The following is a 14,607-nucleotide window of genomic DNA, read 5'->3' on the forward strand; positions in this document are numbered from 1 at the left end:
CAGTTGTTCAAGTTAGACTCTCAAAGTGAAAATCAAATACTTGATTATATTGGTTTATACTATACTATGAGTGTGTGCTAATTTTGAGAGGGGAAAATATTATTCCCTTTTATATTAAGGATGTACCAGATTAGAATTTACTTGCTTTAGATAGTGATTGTCACTAAAAATAAAATGAGGATTTTTCAGTCATAAATTTCCTCACTGTAAAATAGCCTTTTTAAGGGGCTCCTGGATGGCTTGGCTTAGTCAGTTCAGCCTCTGTCTTCGGCTCAGGTCATGATCTCCAGGTCCTGGGATTGAGTCCTGCATCTGGCTGTCTGCTCAGTGGGGAGTCTTCTTCTCCCTCTCCCTCTGCCCCTCCTCCCCACTCGCCCGTGCTCTTGGTCTCAAATAAATAAATAAACTCTTTTAAAAAAATAGTCCTTTTAAAGCCTGGAATTGCCATATGATATATCTTAAAGCCTATTTAATTTAGCTAAAAAAATTTTAGCGCCCCCTTTTATTCCTTCCCTTTGTATGCATATTTAAGACATTTTAACTCCTAAGTCATAATTCAGACATCATAACAGGATCACTGAATGTTAGTTTTCTTGTGTTATTTTGTTAAATGTTCAAATTCTTAATTATAAATATGCTTTATACATTGGAGGTAATTTACCCTTACAAAGAGTTGTAGAATGTATTAGGTGAATAATGTACTTTCAAAAACTGATTACTTGCATGTCAATCAAAACCTGAAAAGACTGTTTCTCTTTTTTTCTTCAGAGTGAACACATTATTACATGGACTAAATAGTCATGAATCTATCATTTAAATTCTTTTTAATGTTTACCTCCTTTTGGGGGTAGGGGAGCAAGTGTAATTACAGCTGTCCTTTTTCTGAGGGTCAAAAATTCCTTGCCATTTGGAAAATAAATGATTTTTACACAGAAATGTTTGATTTCTGTAGTATTCATAGATAGGAAGTAAATGGAGTAAAATACTAGACATTTCTAGGACCCTCATGCTTGATTTGGGAATGCGTTCAGAAAATCTACATCATTTTTTACTATAAATCTTCTTGGATTAATACAATTGACAATTCAATATACATTTGTTGGCTAAATAACAACATATTTTTAGAACTTTAAGTTTTTGTTTGCATATAAGATTACTAGGGAATTTGAAAAATAAACAATAAATGAGTTTATTGTCCAAGTGAAAACCACAGGCACAAATTTGCAATACGTTCATCTCTTTTTTTTTTAATTATGTTCTTCACATGTACTTTCAGACTTCAGTTTTGCAAATTGTATTTATGGCTTTTAAAAAATTAATGAAGTCAGATTTAAAGAGTTAATTTTGGATTTTCTAAGATAGAAGCAGAGATTCCTTTTGGGAAACCTGTAAGTATGAAGAAGCTAATAAGATTTTAGGTAATCCATTGAACTAGTTGGCCGTCTTAAAAATTCTGAAAGCTTATCTGGAAGGCCTCTTTAATTGCTTTAAAAAAAAAGTATTACCTGCTGAGACCTGCTGAGATAGTCATCCATGCTCATATAAATATATGTAGAATATGTCAAATTATAGAATCATCACATTTTCAAGCAGAAATGCCTCATTTGTCACTATGGGAAAATAATAGCTTATGATTATGAATAAAATGTTAGTTTTTAATTGGGTATCTAATGATACTGTATGCAAACTTTGTAAATGCTAATTTTAAAATCTTAAATGGGAAATGCTTAAGGGTAGAAGTCAATAAAAATCCTTAGGTTCAAATGCTGGCTGTACTACTTTAATTGGCTATGTACATTTGGATAAGCTAATCATCCTATGCTTTTTTTTCCCCTCATCTGTAAAAGATGTTTTAAAGACAAGAGATAATATATGGAAGATACCTAAACACTTCCTGGTACATAGCAGGCTCTTAAGAAATAGATGTTACATCTGAGTAACTTCAGTCAGATTATCCTTTAAGTCGTATGTGAAAATGGCTTTCAGTATAAGAATTCTTATTTTAGTACTCTTAATTAATGTTTTTTTTTTAATTTTTGATGCTTCATCATAACAAGGTTAAAAGTCCCCAGATCTAACCAGTGGAGTGTGTGGTTCTTGGCTTTCAGTAGCCCTCACTTTCATGTATTATGCACCAACACTTCTAAGCCTCCTTTCATATGCAAAATTCAGTCATTTCTGTATCACCAGACAAACTGATTTAGGATTATCACCTGGTTGCTCTGATCACTGCCAGTGAGGTAAAGGGCCAGACATTAGTCAGACAGAGAGGATCTTAACCTTGGCCATCCTAGTTCTCCAAGCCAGGTGCTCCTGTCAAGATCACTCTTGCTTATTTACAGGGGCATAGCTGTCTCAGAGATGTGTCACCTCAGTCAACCCAACATCTTTTTCCACCCTGGAGTGACCTCCAGAAGCATTCCTCTCCCCTCCTGCTGCCCCACCAGTGGGAAATACTGGGCTGGAAGTAGGCAGCTGTTGGAAACATCACCAAGGATTTATGTGCTTATGGGTTACAACCAATGTAGGCCTCCACCTTTGATTTGGTAGTAGAAGAAAATCCCTCCTCCAGTGGCTGCCCAAATATCTTCCCTGAACTAGGGAAGGTGCAGTGGCCTAGAGAAGGAGAAATGCCTAAGTCAGCTGTCTCATTCTTTAGGACTATTGGTGTTACCTGCCTGTGACTGGTACCTGTCAAGGGTCTTACCTACAGGGTCACTAAGACCATAGGAAGGCAGTATTTATAGGTATCAAATTAGAAATTTTATAATTTCTAACCCAACTGTCTTTTAAGATGGAAGCCTTACTCACCTTTCAAATTGTAAGAACACCCTATATACAGAGGAAGGGGAAATTACTTCCAAATAAAACAAAAAATCCCTTTCCATTACTGATTCTTACCAGAACTGGTCTTTTATCGTGATGGTTACAAAATGATGGTTTTTCAGTTCTGGCACTTCTTCTACATTTACAATTCAGTACTGTGGTAAGCAAGAGCCCTTTTACCTCCCCAGTTTATTTATCCATCTATTTATCTCTACCTTTTAGTGGTTTGGCCTTATGGATTCCTTTTTTTTTCCTAGTAGCATATTTATTTCTCAAGCATTTTGGTCTCAGGATCTCTTTAAACTTTTCACAATTATTGAAAGAGCTTTGTTTATGAGATGTATTTATATTTATATTGAAACTAAACCCAAATTTTAAGTGTTTATTAATTCTTTAAAAATAAAACTAGTACAGGGTGCCTGGGTGGCTCAGTCGGTTGAGCGCCTGACTCTTGCTTTCAGCTCAGGTCGTGCTGTCATGGGTCATGAGATTGAGTCCCTTGTTGGGCTCCATGCACAGTGGGGAATCTGCTTGAAGATTCTCTCCCTCTGCCCCTCCTCCCACTCGTTCTCTCTCTCTCTCTAAAAAATAAATCATTAAAAAAATAAAAATGAGGGGCGCCTGGGTGGCTCAGTTGGTTAAGCGACTGCCTTCGGCTCAGGTCATGATCCTGGAGTCCCGGGATCGAGTCCCGCATCAGGCTCCCTGCTCGGCAGGGAGTCTGCTTCTCCCTCTGACCCTCCTCCCTCTCATGCTCTCTGTCTCTCATTCTCTCTGTCTCAAATAAATAAATAAAATCTTAAAAAAAATAAAATAAAATAAAAAAATAAAAATAAAAATGAAACTAGTAATCTATTAATATAAGAAAAATTTTTTTGTTGTTTACATAAAGAATGCATTTTTTATCAGAAATAACTATACTTTCCCAAACAGAAACATGTAGAGAAAAGGGTAGCATTGCTTTACGTTTTATAAGTCTTCCTGATGTCTAGCTTAATAAAAGACAGCTGGAGTTTTTCATATCTGCTTCCTATTCAGTCTGTTGCTATATCACATGTAGCCTCTGGAAAACTCCACTGTACATTCATGAAAGAATGGAAGTGAAAAAGGCAGATAACATTCTTAGTATTATTATTAAAGTAGTGTTGCCCTCACAATCCCCTTAAAAGGGTCATTGGCACCCCACAGAGTTCCCCACAACAATTTGAGAATAGCTGGTCTGTAATTCCTTAATTATTTTGGTGCTCAGATTTATCCTAGATTTAGCAAATATCAACCCCTGTAAGCTGGCTCAAGTTCTTGTGACAGGCCCCTCTTTTATTTATTTATTTATTTTTTGAGAATTCTCTTACTTCCTGGCGTAGCAAGATGTTCCAGACTCATCTTAAACCCACTCTGCTCAAGGGCTAGAGTTAGCCATTTGTCTGGCTGCAAGTAGGACTAGGAAAAGACATGAAGTTTCTCCAGGAAAGACTTGGTATTTATCAGCCATTTCCCATCCACAGGAATTTCTTATTGGTTATGTTGGCTCCTGTGTCCTGTATCACCATGTATGTTGCTGCGCCTGTCTCTGTAGAATAGTGTGGTGTCCCAAGTGTGATCTGCAAGATGACTTTAGGTGATACAAAGATACCCATTGAAATTGTAAATATCTATTTTATATGTGTTTAAACAAAAAATACAACTACTGTTGACACTTGAACAGCATGGGTTTGAAATTTGCAGGTCCACTCATATATGGATTTTTTTCAATAAATAAATACAATACTATAGGTGTCTTTTTTCTTTATGATTTTCTTAATAACATTTTCTCTTTTTGGCTCACTTTATTGTAAGAATACAATATAGAATACATATAGCATATAAAATGTATGTTAATCGACTATTTATGTTATCAGTAAGCCTTCTGGTCAAGAGTAGACTATTAGTAGTTTTTACAGTAAGCTATTAGTAGTTAGCCAAAAGCATTAGGTGGATTTTCTTTTTTTTAAATTATTTTTTATTTTATTTTAACTCCAGTAGAGTTAACATTAGGTTGGTTTTCCACTACATAGAGAGGTTGGTGACTCTACCCCCCTACATTGTTCAGGGGTCAACTGTAGTATAAGTCAAGCATTTCATGGTATTTTTTAGGGTAAAGGAGAAGTGAATATTGAAAGAAAAACAAGCCAAATTAAAGAAAAATATTAAGAATATAATACTGTGAAGTATGACAAAAAACACAAAGCTGGATTGAATGAAAATTGTCTGACATTTACGGCTCTCAGCTCTAGATCCTTCTTGCCCTGTGTCCAGGGTTCCCATACCCTATTCCAGAAGTGCAACAGATGAAATCTGTCTTTTACCTAACTAAGCCTGTCATCTACCTAATACCTGGAGATCTCCCTTTTTTTTTTCTTTTGTTTTAACTAAATAGGTTTTATATTTTTCTAAACAGAGGAATAGGAAATCTGTTATCCTAGGGCAATTAGCTTTAAATCCATGGCAGTAGCTTTAAAATTTTTTAAGTTTGTAAAATAATGTTGTTACTTCTGCAGTCTTTAAATCCCTGTGCCATTGACCATTATCTACATGACTTTTTGTTTTGACTGTTTTAATTAATAAATCTAATGTTGTTTTATTATTAAGTGAAGAAACTATGCATTGTTTTATATAATAAAACTCATTGGGTACACCAATGTCAATTACTTATTGTTGTATTAGGACTTATTAAGCCTATACATACATTAGATTAATGTTTTTGTTATCAAAATAATTTTTAAATGTAAATTAGACCCTAAATTTTTGACAACTGATCAGGTAGTTAAAATTGCTCTATTTGCAGGGATGGAAATTTTTTGTTGTGATAAGTAGGATTGTCTTTACAACTATTGTGTGAAAGCATATTAGTATGATTAAGTGTACAGTTTGTGCATAATTTCTTACTCAGTGGGAGGAATGGACTTCATTCCCAGTTCTTAAAAATTATACAAGTAGAGGCACCTGGGTGGCTCAGTCGGTTAAGCGACTGCCTTCGGCTCAGGTCATGATCCTGGAGTCCCGGGATCGAGCCCCGCATCGGGCTCCCTGCTCGGCAGGGAGTCTGCTTCTCCCTCTGACCCTCCCCCCTCTCATGCTCTCTCTATCTCATTCTCTCAAATAAATAAATAAAATCTTTAAAAAAAAAGTTATACAAGTAGGACTTATTACAAAGAATGGAGTAGTAGCCCAAATTTCTCTCCCTGACTGGTGTGATCATTGTTAAACCATGCTCCTCCTCTGTTACTCACCCCTGTCTCCTTGTTTCAGCTTGCATTCCCTGACCATGCAGGCACACTTGCTAACTTTTGGGAAGTAGCAAGCGTATCTGGTTTCCCCAGGCTCACAGGCTCAATGACAAAGGAACATGTTTTGAAACCATCATTTTGACAAAGCTGCTTTGAAGGATATAATTGAGATTTTGTAGAAACAGAGGAAAATACAAAATAGTTTTATGTCTTTTATATGAACTTAAAATACATGCTAATCAAATTTTTATTATTGAGAAAAGTAAGCCTATTGTATTCTCATCGCATCCCCGACCCGTCTACACCTTTTTTCTTTACTGCTCCCTCTGCTGTCATGTTTCTACATTGCTACCATCCTGTACCAGTGTTAATCTCACACCTGAAGCACGGTACCTATAACTCATCAGCTTTTGCCCTCTTCCTTTAGATCCAGTGAGAGGTAGTCACTCAGATGGGTCATAGAATCCAACCCGTGATTTGGTTCCCTTGGGTTTGCCAGTGTAATGTGGAGACAGAGTGGCAGCAGGATCTTGTGATTCACGGCATACTTGGTGCCATGAATAGCGATTCCAGCAGCCGCTGGAACCTCTAATACACATACTTGCAGAATTTGAAGGACTCAAACACTGTTGATTATTAAAATGGGGGTTTTTTTGGTTATTTTGTTTAATTTTTTTGGCCATTAGTGCCCGAAGATTAATTGGTTGCTCCTTTTTTTTTAACACAGCATCTAGATTTCTTTCTACCAAAATTGATTTTGCATACTATGTAGGAAATTAAAAATTTTTGTAGTAAGTTTAGAATTTGCTTTTTCTAAGGTACCTAATTCTAATGGAATCTATTCTTTTTCCTGATAATTCTTTGACCATATGAGATGTGCAATATCCAAAGAGAAAATATTACTTGTAGTAACTGCTATGTCATGAGTTTTCTTTAAAAATAAAATAATGGCTCTTGTCTTATAGGACAAACTATTCGAGAGAAAAGAATTGTAGAAGCAGCAAATAAAAGAGAAGTGGACTATGAAGTTGGAGATATTCCAACAGAATGGGAGGGTAAGTTTGTGTTTTTAGTAGTATCTTCTGGAAGGCAAATTGTTCATACAAAATTAGATGTTTATTCTTCTTACAAAAACTTTGGTAATCTGAATCTATGAAATTTTTTTAATATTGCCTTTCTTTGAAAGTTGTGAAGGTGTCACACTCTAGTACAGGAACACATGTCCAGTGAAAGGAACTTGTAAACATTAGCAGAGCTGGTACTAGGGTGAGCAGAGCGAAGCTTCTACAATACAGGATTGAAGGAGGCACTCACTGTCATGTGCTGACTGTGCACTTGCACTCCTCCAGAGTTTAAGTATCATTTCTGGCACTCACTACCCACATGAACTTGGAAAAGTAATTTCATACTTCTCAGTCTTAGTTTACTCTTGTACAAATTGTGGATAATACTTGCTGTCACCATCTGGAATATTTGCTCAACTTAAAATGACCCTGGTAACTGACCCCCTGTTAAGACAAGGATGGACACTTGATCCCTATCAGGACTTTGGAATTAAGGTAAGAGTTCAAAGTGAGATAAAACAGGTGCAGTCAGTCTTTCAATACGACTGGAACCATAACATACAATTGTGGGTATTATCTTCAATCAACTGTCTAAGCTTTTTTGCAGAAAAAACTGATCTACTAAGAAGAAAATAGAAACCAGTCTGCAGAAAGAAGAATATAGTGAGACAGAATATTTCCTAGGTTTCCGGGAAGTTTCCAGTTCTCTGTTCCATTTCTTTCTAAATGAAGTTCGGATGCATATCTGTCTTTGAGTGCTAGTGCCACCCCATATCCTTGTAATAAATTCCCTTTTCCTTACCAGTTCTTTGCCTAGCACCTGTCACATTTTAGATCATTTTAGAATGATCCTGTTAATTTTTACAAAAATGCCTCCTGGGATTTTTGGTGGGATTGTGTTGAACATATATATCACTTTGCAAGAACGAACATCTTAATATAAGTATCTTCTGACCCCTGGACATTATATTTCTCTTAATTTAATTTAGACCTTTTTTTTTTTTTGCACATCTTTTGTCAGAATTATTCATAAGTATTTCATATTTTTGATGCTATTGTCTCTGATAATTTTTTTCAGTGTTAATTTTTGATTGTTCATTACTATCATATAAATATGCAATAGGTATTTGTATATTGATCTTGTATGCTATGACTTTGCTAAGCTCAGTTGTTAATTATAGTAGCTTTTTTTTATCAACTTCATCAGATCTTTTTTTACTTAGAAGATCATGCAGTCTGTGAATAAAGGCATTTTCTTCGTTCCAGCCTGGATGCCTCTAATTTTTTCAATCTTACCTGTTTGCACTGACTAGAACTTCCAGTATACTGTTGATTAGAAGATATGAGAATGGACATTCTTGCCTTGTTCCTGATGTATTACTCTTCTTATACATTGTTGATTGGTTTATTTAAAATTTTGTTTAATACTTTATCTTGAGGTATATTGGTTAGTAACTTCTTTTTCTTGTAATGTCTTTGCTTGGGTTTTGTGTCAGTGAAGGCTGATCTCATGAAATGAGTTTGGATATATTCCTTCTTCAATATCTTGCAAAACTTTATGTAGAGTTAAAATTATTTAAAAAAAATATTTGATAGACTTTACTACTGAAGCCATCTGGGCCTGGAGTTTTCAACTACAAATTAAATTTCTTTATTAGATTTAAGATACTCAGGTTATCTATATCTTCTTGAGTGACATTTGGTAGCATGTTTCTTTCAAAGAGTCTGTTTATTTCATCTAGATTTCCAAATTTTTTTGCATAACACTGACCATAATATTTCCTTATTATTCTTTTAATATCTTTAGAATCTGTAGTGATGTCTCCTCTCTCATTCTTGGTTTTTATGGCTGAATTGTGTTCCCCCAAAATCTACGTTGAGGTCTTAACCCCAGCACCTCAGACTATATTTGTAGACTATATTTGAAAATAGAGTCTTTAAAGAGGTAATCAGGTAAAATAAGGTTATTAGGATGGGTCTTAATCCAATATGACTGGTGTCCTTATAAGAAGAGGAGGGTAGGGGCGCCTGGGTGGCTCAGTTGGTTAAGAAGAGGAGGGTAGGACACAGACATATACAGAGGGAAGACCTTGTGAAAACACAGGCAGAAGACAGCCATCTACAACCTGAGGTGAGAAACCTTAGAAGAAACGGACCTTGCCAACACCTTGATCTTAGTCTTCTACCTTCCAGAATTGTGAAAAAATAAATTTTCTATTATTTAAGCCACTGAATGTTTGGCACTTTACTTTGTTATGGCAGCCCTAGCAAACTAATAATTAGTATTAAGGATTATTTATGATTCTATTTTATTTCCTATTGTTGGTTTTCAGCTGTATCTCCACTGAGTGGCTGTTTTGGGTTTTATAGACTATATCTTCAACATATCAAAGTCTTTATTTATGTGATGTTTCCACTTCATATAGATACAAGAACCTTACAAAGGTGTACTGCCATTTCTTCCTTCTAACATTTCTGTTATTGTAATATATTTTAGTTCTACTTGTTACAAACTACACACTGCATTGTTATTTTTATTTAAATAGTGAACTAGGATTTAGAAAGATTTAATCAATAAGAAAAATAAGACATATTTATTCATATTGTTACAATTTCTAAAGCTCTTCATTCCTTTTTGTAGATCCACATTTCCATCTGTGATCATTTTCCTTTAGTGTCTAAGGCTTCCTTTAACATTTCTTTAAATGTGAGTCTGCTAGCATTGAACTCTTTCAGCTATATATGTCTGAAACATATATATATATATATATTTGGGGGGGCAGAAGGAGAGGGAGAGAGAGAATCTTAAGCAGGCTCCATGCCCAGTGTAGAGCCCAAACAGGCCTCAATCTCACAATCCTGAGATCCTGACCTGAGCTGAAATCAAGAGTCAGATGCTTAACTGACTGAGCCACCCAGGCACCCCTGTATGAAATATAAAGATATTCCTCTGGCTATAATAGTCTAGATTGATAGTGTTTTTTTTTCCTTTTAGTAGTTTAAAGATAACTTTACATTGTTTCTGTCGAGAAATCTGTTGTCATGCTTTTCTTTGTCCCTTTGTGTGTAATGTGTATACTTTTCTTGTAGCTGTTTTAAAGTTATTCTTTTTTTTTTTTTTTTTAAGATTTTATTTATTTGAGAGAGAGAGAGTGAGAGAGACAGTGTACAAGAGGGGGGAGCATCAGAGGAAGAAGCAGACTCCCCACTGAGCAGGGAGCCCGATGCGGGACTTGATACTGGGACTCCAGGATCATGACCTGAGCCGAAGGCAGTCGCTTAACCAACTGAGCCACCTAGGTGCCCCAAGTTATTCTTTTTTTAACTGGTTTTCAGAAATTTGATCATGATGTACCATCATATAGTCTCTTGTGCTTGAAGTTTCATGAGATTCTTCAACCTATGGATTTGTTGTTTCAGTCAATTTTAGAAATATTTTGCCCATTATTTCTTCAAATACTTTTCTCTGAGTCCCTTCTGTCCTTCCTTTTGGGGACTCCATTTACAATCTTAGGCTATTTGAAGTTGTCTCATAGTTCAAAAACACACTCTGATCATTTGTGGAGGTTTATTTTCTTTGAGTTTCATTCTGTATGGTTTCTCTTGCTGTATCTTCAAGTTCACTAATGTTTTCTTTTACAGTGTCAAATTCCTACCAGTCCATCCAGGGTATACCTCATTTCAGACATTATAGCTTTCATCTGAATAAGTTTGATATGGGTCTGTTTTATATCTTCCATGTCTCTACCTAACCTGTTCAATCTGTCCACTAGCTTTTTGAACATATGGAGTACAGTTATAACTGTTTTAATGTTCTTATCTGCTAATTCTACCATCTGTGTCTGTTTTTAGTTGGTTTTGGTTAGTTGATTTTTTTTCTCCTCAATATGGGAAGTATTTTCCTACTTCTTTGTTGGCTCTGCAATTTCTGATTGGATGTCAGACATTTAAAATTTTTGCCTCGTTGGATACTGGATATTTTTATATTCCTATCTATATTGTTGAGCTTTGTTCTGAGGCACAGATAAGTTACTTGGAAACAGTTTGATCCTTTCAGGGATTGCTTTTAAGATTCGTTAGTTGGGACTGGAACAGAGTTTAATCTAGAACTAACTGCACTGCTGATGCAAGTCATTGCTGAGCACTCTCCTCTGCCCCATCAATCATGAGGTTTTCCACTCTGGGTGGTGGAAATTAACATTACTCTTGACCCTGTGTAAAACGTGAGAACTGTTCCTTCTGATCCTTTCAGGTGGTTCTTTTCCTGGTCTTAAGAGTTCCTTACTCACATGAACTCAGTGCTCTGCTGAATACTTGATAGCAGCCTCCTGCCAATCTCCACAGTTTTCTCTCTGTGTAGCTGTGTCATGTCTGATAGTCTGTCCTGTGAATTTTAGTCACCTTGGTCTCCCTAGACTCCCAGCTTCATCTCTATAACATAGGTAGTATGGTGAATTTTAGCAGGATCCCCTCCCGATGCCACAGCATGGAAACTCACAGAGCAGTAAGTGAGGCATTGTTTCTTTTAACATTCTGAAGGAATCACTCTATTTCATTACTTGATGTCCACTGTCTTGAAAATTATTGTTTCATGTAATTTGTCCCTGTTGCTCCATGTTGCCTAGAAGCAGAAAACAGCTTTCTTTCAATTCATTTAATGCATTTGAAATTCATTTATGTGTTTTGCATGAATCAGCAGTTTATACCTTTTTTATTGCTGAGTAGAATTTTTTCATATTGGTATACCAATTGGTCCATTCACCAGCTGCAGGACATTTAGGTTGTTTACACTTTATAACATTTATAACTGGAGCCGCTATATAAGTTCATATTTCTATTCAGGTATAAATATATGAACATAAATTTTCACTTCTTTCAGGTAACTACCTTGAATTGGCATTTCTAGGTCAGGTGGCAAGAATAGATTCAACTTAAACTGCTAAACTGTTTTTTAACATGGCTATACCGTTTAGCTTTCCCATTAGCAGTGTATGGAAAGTTATAGTTGCTCCTCATCTTCACTAGCCTTTGGTATTGTCAGTGTCACTAGATCTGATCCATTGTAATAGGTGTGTTGTAGTGTCTCGTTGTGGTTTTAATTTTTATTTCTCTAGTGCCTAGTGATGCTGATCATCTTTGCATGACCTTGTTTGCCATTTGTATATCTTCTTTACTCTAGTGTCTATTATCTTTTTGCCCAGAAATTTTTCATTTGGTTGGGTTTTTTTTCCAACTTGTTTATTTTTGAGGGTTCCTTATTTATGTTCAATACAATTCCCTTACCATGTATGTGATTTGCAAATATTTTTGTCCCAGTCTGTAGCTTGTTTTTCCATTCTTTGGACAGTGCTTCTTGGAGAGCACACATTTATAATTTTAATGAAGTCCAATTTATCATTTTTTTCTTTGATATATCATGATCTTGGTGTTGTAAGAAATTTTTGCTTAACCCAAGGTCATGAATATTTTCTCCTGTGATTTCTTCTAGAAATTTTATAGTTTGGGGTTTTAGACTTATATCTGTGATCCATTTTATTCTATTTTTTGTATGGTATAGGTATCAATTTCATTTATATGGATACCCGGTTTTTTCCAGTACTATTTTTTTATTGTGTTAAAATACACATAGCGTAAAATTTACAATCTTAACCATTTTTAGGTGTACAGTTTAGTGGTATTAAATACATTGACTTTATTGTGTAGCCATCACTACCATCTATCCCCTTAACTCTTTTCATCTTGTAAAACAAACTCTGTACCATTAGACAATAATTCTCTGTTCCTCCTTACTCTTCCCTGGCAACCATCATTATACTTTGTCTTTATGGTTTTAACTACTCTCCCAGCACTATTTCTGAAATGACCATCCTTTTCTCACAGTTTTTGCACCTTTTTTAAACATCATTTGGCTATATAGATGTGGCCTATGTATTCTCTATTCTGTCCGTGGATCTGTCTGTCCTTTTCCCAATGCCACACTGTCTTGATTACTGAGACTTTGTAATAAGTCTTGAAATAGGTAATTTGAATCCTCCAATCTCTTTTTCAAAACTGTTTTAATTAGTTTGGGCCCTTTGTCATTATATATGACTTTTAGTATCAGCTTATCAATTACTACCAAAAAATCCTTCTTAGATTTTCATTGGGAATGTATTGAATTTATAGATCAGTTTTCATTGGAAATGTATTGAGTTTTCTATGAACACAGCATATTCTCTCCATTTCCTTAGGTCTGTCCTTCATTTTTTCATCTATAATTTTTAGCTTACAGATCTGGCACATATTTTATTAAATTAAAACCTAAGTGTTGGGTCACCCAGGTGGCTCAGTCCATTAAGCATCCAGCTCTTGATTCCAGCTCAGGTCATGATCTCAGGGTTGTGGGATGGCATGGGGCTCCTCGCTCACCAACCCGTGGTTACCACCATTCTACTCTGTGCTTCTATGAATTCAACTTTTTTACATTCCACATAAAAATGAGATCATGTAGTATTTTTCTTTCTGTGTCTAGTGTATTTCACTTACCATATCTTCTAGGTTCATCTGATAGTGTCACAAATAACAGGATTTTCTTCTTTTTAAGGTTGAATAATATTCCATTGTAAATATGTGTGTGTGTGTGTGTGTATGCACACACACCACAATTTCATTATTCATTCATCTGTGAATGAACACTTATGTTGTTTCTATACCTTGGCTGCAGAGAAAATGGGAGCATAGATATTGCTTCAAGATAGTGATTTCATGGGGCGCCTGGGTGGCTCAGTTGGTTAAGCGACTGCCTTCAGCTCAGGTCATGATCCTGGAGTCCCTGGATCGAGTCCCGCATCGGGCTCCCTGCTTGGCAGGGCGTCTGCTTCTCCCTCTGACCCTCCCCCTTCTCATGTGCTCTCTCTCTCATTCTCTCTCTCTCAAATAAATAAAATCTTTCAAAAAATAAAAAAAAAAGATAGTGATTTCATGTCCTTTGGATATATACCCAGAAGAGGGATTGCTGGATCATATGGTAGTTTTTTTTTGTTATTTTTTGAGGTACCTCCCTACTGTTTTCCATACTGGCTGTATCAGTTTACATTCCCACCAACACATAACACTGACTAGTTAGAATTTAAAAGAATGATGATACAAAGTGTTAATGAGGATGTAAAGTACCTGAAACTTTCATAAATAGTTTGGCTGAAGTGTAAATGGTACAACTACTTTGAAAAACAGTTTATTAATTCTTTATAAATTTTTAAAATGCACATACCCTATAATCTAGAAGTTCTGTTGGATATTAACCCAGAGATATAAAAACATAGGTCTACCCAAACACTTGTACCCAAAGTTTTCATAGCAGCTTTATTCATAAAAGCCCAAAATTGAAAGCTGCGCAAACACCCAACAAAAAGTGAGTGGATAATAGCACTGTTATTTTTCTATACAGTGGGATACTATGTAGCAATAAAAAA

At 35.6% G+C, this 14,607-nt stretch overlaps 1 protein-coding gene across 1 annotated transcript in view; it reads left to right on the forward strand.

Annotated features, from left to right (window-relative positions):
* Window positions 1-14,607, forward strand: part of NDUFAF2 (NADH:ubiquinone oxidoreductase complex assembly factor 2) — a 145,628-nt gene that overhangs the window by 81,197 nt on the left and 49,824 nt on the right. The window contains exon 2 of the mRNA XM_021701969.1: window positions 7,058-7,147. Coding sequence (XP_021557644.1) covers window positions 7,058-7,147 — 90 coding nt within the window. The remainder of the gene's footprint in view (window positions 1-7,057; window positions 7,148-14,607) is intronic.

Source organism: Neomonachus schauinslandi, chromosome 7, assembly GCF_002201575.2.
Source record: "Neomonachus schauinslandi chromosome 7, ASM220157v2, whole genome shotgun sequence".
NCBI classification, from domain to species: domain Eukaryota; kingdom Metazoa; phylum Chordata; class Mammalia; order Carnivora; family Phocidae; genus Neomonachus; species Neomonachus schauinslandi.